At 39.8% G+C, this 16,294-nt stretch overlaps 2 protein-coding genes across 5 annotated transcripts in view; both read right to left on the minus strand.

Moving 5' to 3' along the window:
- LOC111150652 (torsin-1A-interacting protein 2-like) overlaps nt 1–16,294 on the minus strand; it is a 41,247-nt gene that overhangs the window by 12,979 nt on the left and 11,974 nt on the right. The window contains exon 3 of one of the 4 annotated variants that reach the window (XM_022508144.1): nt 10,087–10,262. The exons of the other annotated variants lie outside the window; for them this stretch is intronic. The gene's annotated coding sequence lies outside the window, so the exon portion shown is untranslated. The remainder of the gene's footprint in view (nt 1–10,086; nt 10,263–16,294) is intronic. 4 annotated transcript variants of the gene reach the window in all.
- LOC111150653 (torsin-1A-interacting protein 2) lies at nt 8,806–9,855 on the minus strand. The gene has a single exon (XM_022508148.1). The coding sequence runs from the start codon at nt 9,586–9,588 to the stop codon at nt 9,193–9,195; it is 396 nt and encodes a 131-aa protein (XP_022363856.1). The 5' UTR covers nt 9,589–9,855; the 3' UTR covers nt 8,806–9,192.

A 16,294-nucleotide genomic window follows, 5' to 3' on the forward strand; every position in this document is an offset into this window, starting at 1 on the left:
TAATCATTAAAATATTTCTATTATCATATATATTATATATATAGCATATATATAATATATATAAATGTTATATATAAAAAATCACATTTTTTTGTCAGGAACAATAATACCTAAAATTACTTAACTTGCCTTTATCTGTAAAAATGATTAAGGACTGCTATGAGGATTAAATACAAAAGTATATGTGAAAGAGGTTTGGAAAGGGTTACATTTTTGATGGCGTAGTTGAGAGGCTAGCCAGTTAACATTTTGTCTTTTTCACCAGCACTCCTCTGTAAAATTTAATTTTACAAGTTAAATACTTTAATCCCAAATGCCTAGTATAATGCCTAGGGTAAAGCAGACTCCCTATTTTAATTTAAAAGAATATGGATAAATAAATGTATGAATGTATAGAGTGGAGCCAATTATAAACGTGAAAGGAAGGGAGGAGTTAGAGACAGGCCTTCTTTCTGCTGGTGTAAACATTCAGAGAGAACATGTCTCAGATTTGGAGAGTTCATGGTCACCCTTTTATCTTCTTCGATCTCCTAAGACTAGGCTTTCAACTCTACTTTTCATTAGCATGATACGTTGCAATGAGGGTTTCTCTCCTATCCTAGGTTCATAATAGGAAATAAAAAGTCCTCAGTCTTTTTCAGATTTGTTACAACACTTTTTTTCTGTTAGCCCAAACCAAGAAAACGATGGGTAAAACTTTCTTATGCACCAGTGACAAAAATTTTAGAAAGCAAAGATGCTATTCATTATAACAATAAGGAATCTCATAATAAAAACTAAAAGATACCTGGTAATAAATCTAACAACAGATATGCAAGAAATTTAGAATGGGGTGAATTTTATGGTATGTAAATTACACCTCAATAAAGCTGTATTTTAAAAAAAGAACTTTAGGAAGAAAAGCATGAAACTTTATTGAAGGACATAAAAAAGACCTAAGTAGAGAGATACATCATGTGCATAGACAGTAAGACTAAACCATTGATGCCAATTCTTTCCAAATTAATCTATATACTCACTGTAAATTGAAACAAAATTGTAAGACAATTTTTAGATTGTTGCATGTTTCTTAGAGAATGGACAGCCGACCCTAAAATTCACACAGAGCAGTAAAGGACTAAAAAGAGGTAGGATAATTCTGAGGGAGGGGGGCTATCTTTGCCCCATACATCAAGACTTATTATAAAACTTACAGTAAATAAAAACGATAGGGCAATGGTACAAGAACAAACAGAACATACAGAATAGAAAGCCAGGAAATATATGCACACATAGATAAAGGAAACTGGCTAAGCGACAAGAGGGAAAGAATGGATTAATGAGTAGTTTGAGGACAAGTGACAGTTTATTTTTTTTTTTTAAGATTTTATTTATTTATTTGTCAGAGAGAGAGAGAGAGATCACAAGTAGGCAGAGAGGCAGGCAGAGACAGAGGGAGAAGCAGGTTCCCTGCCGAGCAAGAAGCCCGATATGGGACTCGATCCCAGGACGCTGGGATCATGACCTGAGCCGAAGGCAGCCGCTTAACCAACTGAGCCACCCAGGCGTCCCACAAGTGACAGTTTAAATGGGAAAAAAATAGATTTCACCCTGCCACCTGACACAAAATCAATTCCAGATTAGAGACCTACGCGTAAAGAGAAAAATTTTCAATTTCTTTATAATCTCACGGTTTTCTTAAAACAAAATATAAAATACACAAACCACAAAGGGGAATTCTGACGTGATCACATTTTAAATGTTAATTTCTATACAAATCATCAAAATCGAAGTTAAAACATAAATTCACGGACTAGAAAAATATCAGCAACACATATAATCAGCAGGGGATTAATATCCAGAACACATAAAGACTCCTAAGAGACAGATAATGCTATGAAAAATTAAGTGGACAAAAGAGTTTAACAGTTTTAACAAATTATTAAAATGAAGAGGAAACCTACCATTCTAATGAATCAATAAGAGTGATCAAGGAAATGCAAAACAAATTAATGACATACAACAGCTTTTTACAACCATTGACTGGCAAAAATTTACAAATAGGGCAATACCAGGTGTTGGTGAGGATATGGATATACAGAGTTCTTAAATGCTACTGGCAACGAGGCAAACTGTTACAACTTTGGAGAGCAATATGGCAATATCTGGTAAAGTTAAGATGTGCATGTTCTACAAATTGTCAACTGCACTTTTAGATTTATGCCTCAGAGAAACTTTCCTGCAAGTGCCCACCGAGGTTGGTGGCAGCATCGCATAAAATGAGCAAAAATGAGAAAACCACATAAATGTCCATTAATAAGGAAGTGGATTTTAAAAAACTGTAGTATATTCTTACAATGTAGTAGTATATATGGCAATTAAAACAATGAATTATAGATCTCAAAAATTTGTAGAAGTACAGCATTATCATTTTTACATACAACTTAAAAAATAAATTTATACTAAAGTGTTTCAAAAGAAGTGAACAAATGGCATAAATAAGAACTACTGATACAAACCACAACACGGATATTATCTAAAAAGTGTAAGTGAAAGTCACACATAAAGGAGTATTATGCCAAATGGTTTCATTTATATGAACTTCCAGAACAGGCAAATCATGGTCTATGGTGACAGAAGATCTATCAGTGGCTCCTGGGGAAAAGAGTACTGACTGGGAAAGGGCATGAGGAAACCTTTTGGGGTTAAGAAAGTATCTCATATCTTTACTGAAGTGTTGGTTACATTTGTCATCAAACTTAAAATCTGTACACTGCATGTACCCTCAATATACTTTATTTCCAGAACTGAACATTATTTCCAAAGACTGAATGCTTTCAAAAATACATTGCCTGCTAACTAGAATGCAGCCAGTACACATTCTGTAAAAGGAACCATCACAGATCTTTCTATAACCTTACAAATGCTCAGCATATACCTTTCTTGTCACCAGGCACACATTCCTGCAGCCCATTTCATTCAGGCCTTTTGTAACATATCACTGTCTTAATAGCTGAAAGGGTATCCCCTCAAGGCTACAAGGAAGAAGTGGTATAAACATGGAGGTTCTCGACACATCCTTGCAAGAAGTCACATGGTGGCGCAGCTAGGAGATCTTGAGGCCACTATTCCCAAAGCAGGTCACCTTTTGAGCGTTGTCCAATCCATATGAGGAAATGGAACCTCTGGACTGATTATTGGAAGTGAGGCAGAGCCTCATCCTGATGGAAAATGGGAATGTTGGAGACATTTTGCAGCGGCAGTAAAAACCCTTCCATAATCATGTCCACAAAAAGATTCCTTTGATGGTATCGTTTGCAAAAATAACTGATGAAGACCCATGTGCTTCATATGGCACAAGAGATATTTACTTTCAGCAAATCCCTTACAAGTTTGTGAAATGTTGGTTTTCAGTGCCCCATACATGGGATGTTATGATTCATTTTGCCACTTCAGTAAAACACAGCCTCACCAATGGTGACTATCTGCACTTCCCTGCGACCCTGAAGCCTGCAGCAAAAGTTGTATCATTTTACTTTAACAGTCTCTGCATGAAGGCTTTAAATAGGATAAAGCAATAAAGTTTTATTCTCCGTTTATGGAGAACGCCATAGATGGTATCCTGAGGGATGCCTTCCTTCATTTCCACATCCTGGGACTTCTCTAAATAGGGACACAAATTTGCCTCCCTACTTCCTCTGCTGCTGTGATTGCCTTGGGCTCTTTTAAGATGTATCCTTTCTGTTCCATCCATTGTACCAATGGTAATGCTCTGACAGCTCGGTATGTGTTCACTGACTGGTACACTGCCTGACCTTTGCACCGCAGCAATTCAACCAAGTTTAGTGGACTCGACACACAAAATGAAGTGTCGTAAGGGGAACTCTACAAACTGGTGCACATTACATCTTTATGCACAAATGTTACTGATGTTACTGGGTAGTAACATATTTAAAGCAGTCGATTGTCTTTTACTGCTCTGTACCATTGTTTAAATACATATAAAATAAAAAATTAAACACAGGAACAGGAAGGATACACATCAGCTTCCATTTGATGCTTGCTTCTGCTGATGGAAGGACCGGAACAGGATGAGGACAAGAACGGGTTCCAACTCTATTTGTCAAGTATCTTAAAAAAAAGAAACTGAGGAAAATGTAGCAAAACATTAATATATTTTAGATCTGGGTACCTGGTGAATGTTATTTTCTGGACTTTTTCTCTATGTTTGATATAGTTAATACTTTTTAAAAATGAGTAATACAATGTATCAGCCTCTGTGAGGAAAAGTAAGAATCAAAAAGGCAGGGCCTATGATGCTAACTCTTTGAGCTCGCAAGCAATGACTTTATGTTACACAGGCACGCTTCAACCACAGCCTCCCAAACATTTTGTCACAACCAGCTGGGAGGAGACAGGACAAGAAAAAGCTGCCTGTGAGAACAATATCAGGGCTGGGAGAGCAGCAGGACTTTACCCAACTTCTACTCATCCTGAAAACCTCTGGTCCCACCATGGGGCTCAGGCAGGAGGGAGGGAGGGGACAGAGACCTAGAGGAGACCTGGGGAATAAGGGGGAGGTAGCAGGAAGCACGGGAATCTGTAACACTTAAGTGATAATTCTTTTTTTTTTTTTTTAAGGATTTTACTTATTGTACAAAGAGGGAGAGCAAGAGGGAGCGTGAGTGAGCATGAGTGGGGGAGGGGCATAGGGAGAGAGAGAATCCCAAGGTGGGGATCAATCTCACGACTCCGAGATCATGACCTGAGTCAAAACCAAGAGTCAGACGCATAACCAACTGAGCCACCCCAGGTGCCCCTATGTGGTATATTAAAAAAAGAGAGAGAGAGAGAATGAATCAGAAGCTTAGCAGCTAAGGACAAAAGAGAATCAGTCAATTCAAGAATGTAATTTAGATATAAATGCCATCATGACTAACATGGCAGTCAGGGCCCAATAAATACATACTATCTTTTTTCTATTTTTAAACACTTTTATTTTTTTAAAGATTTTATTTATTTGAGAGAAAGAGACAGCGAGAGCAGAAACACAAGAAGGGGGAGTGGGAGAGGGAGAAGCAGACTTCCTGCCGAGAAGGGAGTCCTATGTGGGGCTCTGGGATCATGACCTGAGCCGAAGGCAGATACTTAATAGACTGAGCCACCCAGGCACTCCTGCTTTTATTTTAGTAAATGGTGTCATTTTAGGCTCTAGGAAATACAAGCAGGTATCCTGGCCCTCAAACCATTTATAATTCTGCTGTAGAGACAACATACAAAACATACACAACAAAAGTAACTGGTAACATTTATTGAGTGCCTTGTTTATGCCAACAGCATCCAAAGCACTTTATGTACTAATTCATTTAATCTGCACAACAGTCTTATGAGGTCTGGACCATTAATATTCTTACTATTTTACAGACAAGGAAACTGACAAACACAGAGCTTAAGAACCTTCCCCCAAAACACAACTAGTAAAGGCAGAGTCAGGATTGGAACACAATCTGTGTGACCCAAGCTTTTACCCATGCCACTAAAAAAAAAACAAAAACAAAAAACAAAACAAAAAATGCCTATTGTAAACATAGTATAAAGCGCCCCGTGTCTAGTTCTGAATTGTGACTCTGGCTCCTATGACCTGGTTCAACCTACACATAATCTTAAAGTTTTCTCAAACTGCTTGTTTTGGTGCTGCGGAAAGTCTCAGGTGATGTAGTAAATCACACAACAATTACATCTACTACAATAATGACTGTAAACGAGCCTGAGAAATGTGATAAGGATTTGCTTGGGGTCCTCCATCCCTGTAGACTTGTCTTTACACCTAAGACGTATGGCTTAACTCAACTACAGACTCACAGTTATCTTCACTGGAAGGTACTGGTCCTTCATTGGAAGGGACTTAAGAAGTTTCCAGTAATTCAGCATCAAGCTCTAACAATTGGCTTTAATCCCTCTTTCTGCCTCATTCTCCTGTACCTTTTCTAGTTCTAAAGACTTACTACGTGCCCTAGGATTGGCATGTATTATCCCATTTCAAACCCAGAGTAGGAGGTAGATATTACTGCACTACCTATGTGGCAGATAAAGTAACTGGAGAGAGAGAGGTTAAAATGCCCAAACTCATCTAACAGTACTAGAACTTGAAAACACACACAGGCCAGCTGGTTGCAAGACCATTATTTTTCCTATATTATAAGCAATTTTCATGCTGTGTTCTCAGGACTTCGCGGACAATTCCAGGGCCATCAGGGAAGACTGAAGAAACAGAAGGGGTATGGTTCATCTCACTCTTACAGATAAGTGTATCCTGCTGATTGCTACACATTCTTTGGATTCCATGGAATTCTTTTACGCTTCTCTGCTTGCCTGGGCTTCTTTCTCCTCCTACCAAGTAAGAGATAATCTTAACTCAGTTACTCCCAATGCAGGAGAGCCTCCTCTTCAGTAAGGTTATTTCCTTCCCAGGTTACCCCAGCACATGTCTCTCAATATTCCACTCCCAGGTCTGCCATAAAATAACTGGAAGTGGTTTTAACAGTCATTTTAAAAATGGCCACCAATCCATGTAAGCAATAGTATCAATTCTGCCACAGTATGAAGATGATTAATACGGCTCATATAATCTAAAATAGCGGATAACCCTCTACATCATTTGTTGTGAGACTTAATTTTAGGAATATATTTATACTTTATAATTCACTATCTGGAATCATGAATGAATTGGAACATTGTGGAGCACTTTAAGCCAAGTCAAGTCATACTGAGAAGACCAAAGCAGAAGAGCTACAAAGTCCCCTGGATTTTCTGCTTTGCTCCATTTTATGAACTCTGCCACATTATGTTATTTCTGAGAGCTGACCATGTAACAGGTTATGCGATAATACAATCACGTCTGAAGGTATTCTTAAAGTAATTTTTAATATTTTTGATTCCTTTCTCCTGTCCATATACTCACAAAGCTTAGAATGACGCCACACAGAACTACAGCAGTCCTGATTATTTTAATGAGAAACATGTGACTAATAATCTGAACTAGCACAGTCACCCACCTGCAGTCCTACAGGAAACCTCTTTATGTGGTAGCAGCAAAGCACAAGAACTATCAACACCTTGTGGTATTGGGAGTACTCAGTTCCCATCCTTTGAAGCCAGATAACTAAACACCATGGGGGTGCTACTGTTGTACTTCTCGAAGTATCCATAGAGCACCTGGGTAAGAATCTCCTGCACCACTACTTAGAAATGAAGATTCCTGGGCCCTGGAGCAACCGAAGGAATCAAAATTTCTCTAAGATCAAGAAATGTACATGTTTTGAGAAACTCATCCAGGTACTGATTTGGAAATCAACAGTACAAATCCGTCTACTTTTTCTTAACTATTTAAAGGAAAGACTGGTTAAAACAATCTTTGGTTGAAACATTTTGTTGAGGGGCACCTGGGCGGCTCAGTGGGTTAAGCCTCTGCTTTCAGCTCAGGTCATGATCTCAGGGTCTTGGGATGGAGCCCCGCTCTCTGCTCAGCAGGGAGCCTGCTTCCCCCTCTCTCTCTGCCTGCCTCCCTGCCTACTTGTGACCTCTCTGTCAGATAAATAAAAATCTTAAAAAAACAAAAAACCATTTTGCTGATACTTAAAACTGCACGCATGTAGAGTGTTTGTCAGTATGTGTTTGAAAAAAATTTAGGGACCAATAATATTGGTCAAAAGCATTACCCCTAAGTAAATTTTCACTTTTTAGAAAGAGCTTTGGTACCTTAAAGGAGTTCTTAACCGAGGGTTAGTGATAAACTAACTCGTCTTCACTCAATTTAGCAGTCCACACAGTTTATTCCGCAGTAACAGGAGAGAACTTCCATTGCAACAGACATAAGGCAGATACAGGGTAGATCTCTGGGGTACATCCTTTATACAGATGAACAAATAACTTTAGGTCTCACATGTGGCAGGCATGATTTGTTGCATACCAACAGCCATTCATTCTTCCCTTCTCCCTTCCTAAAAGGGCCATGATTTTTATTAGGGGAGACTATGTGCCCTACCCACCCAAGCACTGCTAACCCCATTCCCCTTTGCCAGGTTCCCCCAGCTTATGAACCAGTACTTTCTAATGACACATAAGAAGAAATCTGTGAGGGACTTTTAAGATTTTTTTTTCCCAAATAAAAGACACAGACTTGAAAGGCAAAAGCTTTTGCTTCCTACTTCCAGCCTTTGGGAATGAAATGTCTGAATAGCAACAGCCACACTTATGCTCACCGAGGAAACAACTATGAGGACAAAAAGCCACCATGATAAGGATCCCAATGGCGAAGAACAGAGCGAGCCTGGGACCTTAGAACATTGTTGAGCTGCTACACAAGCAACGGGTTATCTAGGATCTTAGGCGGAATTTAAAAATTGTTCAGTGGCCTCTGAGATGTTTTCAACAGATATTCTAAGTTTTCTCCTGTACTCTAAGTTCCATGATTCTCATCAAGTGAAGGCCAGCATGTGGTCATTGTCCAGCAAGACATTCTTAGTTCTCAGAAAGACGCTTCCTTTAGACCATTCATCTTGTCTGTGGAGTCAAGCTTGGTAACTCCTTGCCACCTATCTCATAGCACAAGTACTTTTCCATTTCCAGGGGAGGACATTCTAAGTTCACTCACCACTAAAACAGGACAGCCTTTGTTTATGTGGCGTCAAGTAAGTAAAGACAGTGGCATTTCTGCATGTTTTTGTGTATCGTATGTAGGTATTACCACTGGTTGATGTATGAGAGGTGGAATTTAGAACAATGCAGTTTCTAATCAAAGTATCTAGCTGTTTTACTGGAATAATCTATAATCCAGCTACAAAGTTGCTTTCCCTGTTACAAAAGTTATCACTAAAAGTATCATTATGGTACACACAGTACAGGGCCTCTCCTCCAAGACCATCCTGTCATAGATCCATAATAAGGCTGTGGAGCTTTTTAGGATGGGGAAGCTAATTCCAAAACATGGGGAACATAGATTAGACTGGTTCTAGATGAACAGCCTGGCTGGAATACTGATTAAATTCATGCTGAACAAAGTATGTGTAGACAATGGGAATAGATCCAACAATTTAAGCAGTTCCCCAAGGGAGTGACAGTTTAGATCAGATTTAGAAAGGAGACATTTTCCCATTCTCCCTTGGGCTACTAGTACAAACTCTAGAGTCTCCATGATTTTGACTGCTTAAGAAGTTACTTGTTTTGGCCAAGTTTTTTGTTCAAGGTTTTGTCCGTTCTGGTCAAGATTAACTGCAATGCAGGGTTAAAGCCAGCTACTCTAGAGTCATGTATCCTTTTTCTAACCAGTGGAGGACCCAGAAGAAACGGGTGGCAAGCTTTTTCAAAGGTCCATCTGGTAAGATTTTGGGGAGCCCACTCCAGTGGGAAAGACCAAGGCAGAACAAGGCTTCTATTAGCAGGATTATCAGGGTAACATTCAGGGCAATAATCAGCTCTGTTAATGCGGTCTAAGAACACCTGGTAACATTCATTTTCAACTAGTTCAGTTTGGTACAACCAGTGGCCTAGTTCTAAACTAGGGAACCACTGCTGTCCACAGTCCGGGCAATGTGAATTATCTGAGAACATCTGGGCCTAGAGAGGTAACACAGAAACCAACGTAACAGTAAAAGGCAACAATGACAAAGAGAGATACCCAAATAACCAGTCCTAGTACAGGTCTGGTTGAGCAATTTCTCAGTCCAACCAACGATACTTGGCGACCGGAGTTAAATTTGGCTTGCACCTCCGTGCAATTCTTCAAGATTTCGTTGTCTATTTTTCACTCAATTGCAACTCAGTCTCTGAACTCAGGGGCCGATCCGTCTACAATGTGATCAGTCACTCACTAGCAGCACAGATCTCAGAATAGCTCCTTCAAAAATCCCAGCTTCTCGAGAAAAGACGGGGCTCTAGGCTAAATTGGTTACTTTTTCTTGTGTGTTATCAGCTGGTGGTGTCATGCAGAGGCACGTGGCTTACTCTGCTTTGCTGGTAAGTTATTATATCTGCTTGGTGAAACAGAGCAGCTGACAGGTCCAATGGGTCTTTTGTGGGCGCTGGCACTTGCCGTTGTAATACACGTACCCAAGTCTTAAGGCCTTGGCACTTTACAGCGATGTAGGGGGGTCAGGAAAACCTGGTAGAGTCCTCTTGAATGTGGATCCAATGAAGTCTTTCTTGGGAAGACCTTAATCGGGACCCAGTCACAGAGAAGTAGCTGATGCTGAGTTGGTTGAAGCCTCTGGGAATGCTTCACATACCTGTAAATGATAAAACTTCAGACGACTCATATGGGCTTTGAGTTGCTCATATTATTATTAGAAACATGCATTTGGAAATCATTTGGACCAGTCAAGGTGGATGAAAATCGTCTTGTGGGTCTCTTTATGACAATTTCATAGGGGTTCACACCAATTTATCCATTGGCAGTTATTCTTATGCTTATTTTGGGCACTAGGAACGGTTTTTTGGTTCACTTAGGATTCATACTAGATTGGGAGGCCTGGGTGGCTCAGTCGGTTAAGCGTCTGACTTCAGCTTAGGTCATGATCTCAGAGTCCTGGGACTGAGCCCCAGGTGGGGCTCCCTGCTCAGTCAGGAGTCTGCATCTCCCTCTCCCTGCTCACGTATGCACTCACGCTCTCTAAGGCTCTCTCTGTCAAATAAATAAAATATTTTAAAAAACTCCTGTACTATCTTAAAATTTTTAGGACTGTATTTCTTTCTTCTACGTCCTTCTGCACTCCAGTAATAGTAAAGTCTATATAATCATATTTAATCTAGTAAAACTCTGAGATTTCTCGTGTATCTTTTCTGTGAAATGGGTACCATATATGGCATTCCTATAATGTGTGGACTAACATTAACAATGGTGACAGCTTTTCTATAATATACTTTAATCCATCCAGGAAAATGCTTATAAAATCATCAGGAGATATTCTTAATAGCTAACTGTAGGAAGTTGGGAGGAAATCTTTCTGAAGGCTAAAAAAGAAACCAAGAGGGGTATGTCTCATTACCCATATCTATCTTCATAGGTTTATGCACATTATATATTTAAGAAAGAAAGTAAGGTATAATCTTGAGCAATAGTTCTGAGCAATTTTTGGAAAATATTTAGAAAATCAGTTGGAATTTGCAGATGCTATCATTATTTTTATTCCCCTTCATGACACTTAATATAGCAAGTAAAAAAACGGTGGGGTTCTAGATGTATGAACAACTACATAGCCACCTAGGGAGTGCTACATATCAGAAAACAACATAAACCTTGCTTTTCTCCAGTGCTCTTTTTTGTGAATTCTGAGGCTTGATCCTGGGAAAGCATGTAGAGACACTGGGGAAGGCATGAGTGCTAAAACTGTACAAAGATTTGGCCTAAAAGCAGAGCAGTAACAGCCTTAGTTGTGGTCAAAGCATCTTCCTTGCAGACCATCAATAGTAGCTGTGACTGTCAGATTTTAAAATGGAAAGTTTAAAAAGGCAACCAAAGAGCCTCTGACAGTGCTGCAACACAGAGCTCCTATTCTGAGGAGAGCCCAGGCTGAGGTGAGGCAGTCAGTGAAGGTGCACTGAAGTATTTTCTGAGGTGAGATAACAATGTATGGGCGTGGGCTACCAACTCAGCCCCTCAGGTAAAGTTAACAGAAGGTGTGGCAGGGTTCCTGACTCAATACCTTTGTAGAGACAATATGGGGCATAAAAGATTTCCCCAAGAGCCTACTGACAAGAGCCACCACAGTAAAAAAGTGTCAGTTGCTGAACTGGGAAATCTTCCATGTTTAGTACATGGCACAGACAGATGATGAATAAAACCCACACAACCATGGGGTTCAACATAAAAGTTAGTAGTAAAGTTATATGGCTAAGTCTAACGTTGAAAAGATAAAGAATTTTGGATTTTTTGAGTGAAAAGGGGATATGCAATTGAAATCACAACAAGATACTATTTCACATCCACCAGACTGGCAAAAATTAACAAGGCTGACAACTGGGGCTGTATACACTCTAGGCAAAACCACCCTCAGGATTCCACATCTCCACTGGCAGTGTCAGGAGGGAGCCCTAAAGCTGGAAATACTCAGAATAAACCCACCTTTCCCCCAACTTTTATCTCTCCAACTTCAACAGTCAACAAAGCATTAGAGCTCCAAATACTCCTCCAATTAAGAGAATTCTAGTGTTCCTTATGTTTCAGACAAGACAGCCCCTCCCCTGGTCCTCTAAAAACCACTATGGGCAAGTGTCAAAAGGGGACCCCAAAGCACTAAGTGCTCACATTAAGATTACTTGCCACCATCCTCCTTGTTCACTCTTAGCCTTACCACTAACGGATGAGTGAAGAGGGCCTCTTGAAAATGGTCCCGGCGTTATCCTCAAACCCCACCCCACCCCCACTCACAGCTTCACTACCCTTATGGCCGACCAATCTCATCATACTGTATCTCTGTTCATACTGACCACTAAACGAAGCTCAGGGCTTCCTGGTTGTACCTCATCCCCTTAATCTCTAATCCCCATATACAGCCAAGAGCAGCCAAGGTAACATCCCCTTTTCCTTGCTTTATATTTTCCATTTTGATATATTAAATATTTTAGGGCTTTGTTTCTACAAAAATACACACTCCTTGAGAACAGCGCTTTTTGCCTTTATTTACTGTTGTACATGACCCATAAACATAAAAAGAACGAAAAAACATCATGTGAATCCTTATACCATAGAAGCATAAATTAGTACAACCATTTTTGGAATTAATCTGGCATTATCTAGTAAAACTGAACATATACGTGCCTCCTATAACTCAGTAATTCCACTCAAGTATATACCCTAGAAAATTTGCACATTTGTGCTTAAACATGTGAATGAAAATATTCATGGTAGTACTGCGTGCAGTAACAAAACAGCCAAAATGGCCATGAACACTAAAATGGATAAATAAATCGAGGTACAGGCATACCTCGTTTTACTGCACTTTCCTTTACTGTGCTTCTCAGATACTGTATTTTCAAAACATGAAGGTCTGTGGCAACCCTGCATCACCAAGTCTGACTGCACCATTTTTCCAACAGTATTTGCTTGCTTTGTATCTCTGTGTTACATTTTGGAAATTCTCACAGTATTTCAAAACTTTGCCATTATTAATTATATTTGCTACGGTAATCTATGATCAGTGATCTCTGATGTTATGACTGTTACTGTTTTAGAGTATCTGAGACCATACCCGTAGAAGATTGTAAACTTGATAAATGTCTTTTGGTGTTCTAACTAACTAACTTGCTCCCCTGACTCACTGTTCCCCCATCTCTCTCCCTCTCCTCGGACCTCCCTATTCAGAGACACAACAGTACTGAAATTAGGCCAATTAATAACACTACAATGGGCCCTAAATGTTCAAGTCAGAGAAAGAGCTTCATGCCTCTCACTTTAAATCAAAAGCTAGAAATGATTACACTTAGTGTGAAAAGCATGTCCAAAGCTGATAGGCTGAAAAACAAGGCCTATTGCCCCAAACAGCTGAGCTGTGAATGTGAAGGAAAAATTCTTGAGGGAAATTAAAAGGGCTGCTCCAGTGAACACACACATGATAACAAAGTGAAACAGCCTTCTTGCTGATATGGGGCAAGTTTAAATGGTTTGGTTTGAAGATCAAACCAGCCACAACATTCCCTTAAGCCAAAACCTAATCCAGAGCAAAATCCTCTCTTGAATTCTACGCAGTCGGAGAGACGGGAGCAAGCACAGCAGAAAGCAGAAGTCTGAAGCCAGCAGAGGTTGCTTCATGAGGTTTAAAGAAAGCTGTCTCCATAACACAGTAACAGTGCAAGGTAACGCAGCAGGTGCTGATGGAGAAGCTGCAGCACGTGGTCTGGAAGATCTAGCTAACTTACTGAATGAAGGTGGTTACGCTAACAGCAGATTTGCAATGTAGATTAAAGCAGCCTTCTACTGGAATAAGATGCCATCTGGGACCTTCAGAGCTAGACAGAAGAAATCAATGCCTGGCTTTAAAGGACAAGCGACTCTTGTTAGAAGCTAATGCAGAGGCGACTTTAAGTTGAAGCAGCCACTGCTCATTCCAAAAATCCTAAGGCCCTTACGAATGATGCTATATCTACTCTGCCTGTGCTCTAGAAATAGAAAACAAAGCCTGAATGACAGCACATCTGTTCACAACATAGTTTGCTGAATATTTTAAACCTACTGTTGAGGCCTACTGCTCAAAAAGAGATTTCTTTCAAAATACTACTGCTCCTTTAACAATGCAACTGGTCACCCAAGGGCTCTGAGGGAGATGCACAAGGAGATTAATGTTGCTTTTGTGCCTGCTAACACAATGTCCATTCTGCAGCCCACGAATCAAGGAGTAATTTAGACTTTCAAGTCTTATTACTTCTGAAATATGGCTATGGCTGCCACTGGAGAAGGATTCCTTTCATGGATCTGGGCAAAGTAAACTGAAAACTTTCTGGAAATGATTCTCCATTTTAGATGCCATTAAAAACATTCCTGATTGGGACGCCTGGGTGGCTCAGTTGGTTAAGCGGCTGCCTTCAGCTCAGGTCATGATCCCAGTGTCCTGGGATCGAGTCCCACATCCGGCTCCTTGCTCGGCGGGGAGCCTACTTCTCCCTATGCCTCTGCTGCCACTCTGCCTGCCTGTGCGCTCGCTCGCTCTCTCTCTCTCTCTCTCTGGCAAATAAATAAATAAAAAATATTAAAAAAAAAAAAAAAAAAACATTCCTGATTCACGGGAAAAGGCCGAAATCAACATTAATAGGATGCTGGTAGAAACAGATTCCAATCCTTATAGATGACTGAGGGGTTCAAAACGTCAGTCGGAGGAAGTAACTGCAGATACGATGGAAATTGCAAGAGAACAAGAATTAGGAGTCAAACTGAAGAGGTGAGTGAATTGCTTTAATTTCGTAATAGAACTTCAATGGATGTGAAGTTGATTCTTATGGATGAGCAAAGAAAGTAGTTTCCTGAGATGAATCTATTCTTGAAGATGCTGTGAAGACTGTTGAAATGACAACAAAAAATGTTAGAGTATTACATAACTTCGTTGATAAAGCAGTGGCCGGATTTAAGAGGATTGAGTCCAGTTTGAAAGAAGTTCTACTGTGGGTAAAGAAGTTCTACAATGGGTGAAGTGCTGCCAAACAGAATCACACGCTCTACAGAAATCATTCATAAAAGGAAGACCCAACTGATGCCCCAAACTTCACTGGTGTTTTATTTTAGGAAATTGCCACAGCCCCCGCAGCCTTCAGCAACCATCACCCTGGACAGTCAGTAGCTATCAACATTAAGCTAAGACCCTCCATTCATTAAAAGCTCAAATAACAGTCATTATTTTTTTAGCAATAAATTATTTTTTATTAAGGTATATACATTTTTAAAAAACACAATGCTACTGCACAATTAATGTACTACAGTACAGTGTAACTAGAATTTTTAGGTACTTTGACTTGACTCCCTTTACCGAGATACTTGCTTTACTGCAGTGATGAGGACAAAAAACCCTCATTATGGCTATACAGTGGAATACTGTATATACAGACACAGATGAAACTCAAGAATATTAAGCTAAAAAAATTAAAAGTAGCAGAACACCCCATTCCACCCACCCACACACTTATACAGTTTGCATTTACATTAAATTTCAATATATTATCTAGGAATATTCAATAAAACTATAAAAGAATGAAGGATAAGCAAAGGACGACCATTACCTTTGATGGGAGAGGAAAGGGGATAGGGCTGGGGAGGGCATACTAATGCATTTCAAAGATAATAATCTGGGGGGATGGGCAGATGGTGTAACTGGGTGACGGACATTAAGAAGGGCACGTGATACAATGAGCACTGGGTGTTAGATGAGACAGATGAATCAGTAAACTCCACCTCTGAAACTAGTAATACACTATATGTTAGTTAAATGAATTTAAATAAAAAAATTTTTACAAAGATTAATTTTTTTTAACTCAGTGGAAGTACAAGGTTCATTGTATCACAAGTTGTTAATGGCTTACAGAATCTCTCTATTCAATATGTTATAATTTTAAAAAACAGTAGAGTGGAAATAGCAATGGGCTAGAAAGAGAGATTTAGCAAAACCAGAATTCCACATTGTGGACAAGAAGAGCAGCAGTAGTTACTTTGCCCAGAGGGTAAGTAACATACAGAGGATAAAAGCCTACAGAAGGATATAGATGCGGGCACCTGGGTGGCTTAGTCTGTTAAACATCTGCCTTCAGCTCAGGTCATGATCCCAAGGTCCTGGGATGG

The sequence above is a fragment of the Enhydra lutris genome, unplaced genomic scaffold, assembly GCF_002288905.1.
Source record: "Enhydra lutris kenyoni isolate GAN:26980312 unplaced genomic scaffold, ASM228890v2 scaffoldscaffold24, whole genome shotgun sequence".
Lineage (NCBI taxonomy): Eukaryota > Metazoa > Chordata > Mammalia > Carnivora > Mustelidae > Enhydra > Enhydra lutris.

What these genes read in the sequence shown, in the direction of transcription:
- LOC111150653 (XM_022508148.1), bottom strand. Translation starts at nt 9,588, where the DNA reads ATGTTCTCAGATAATTCACATTGCCCGGACTGTGGACAGCAGTGGTTC.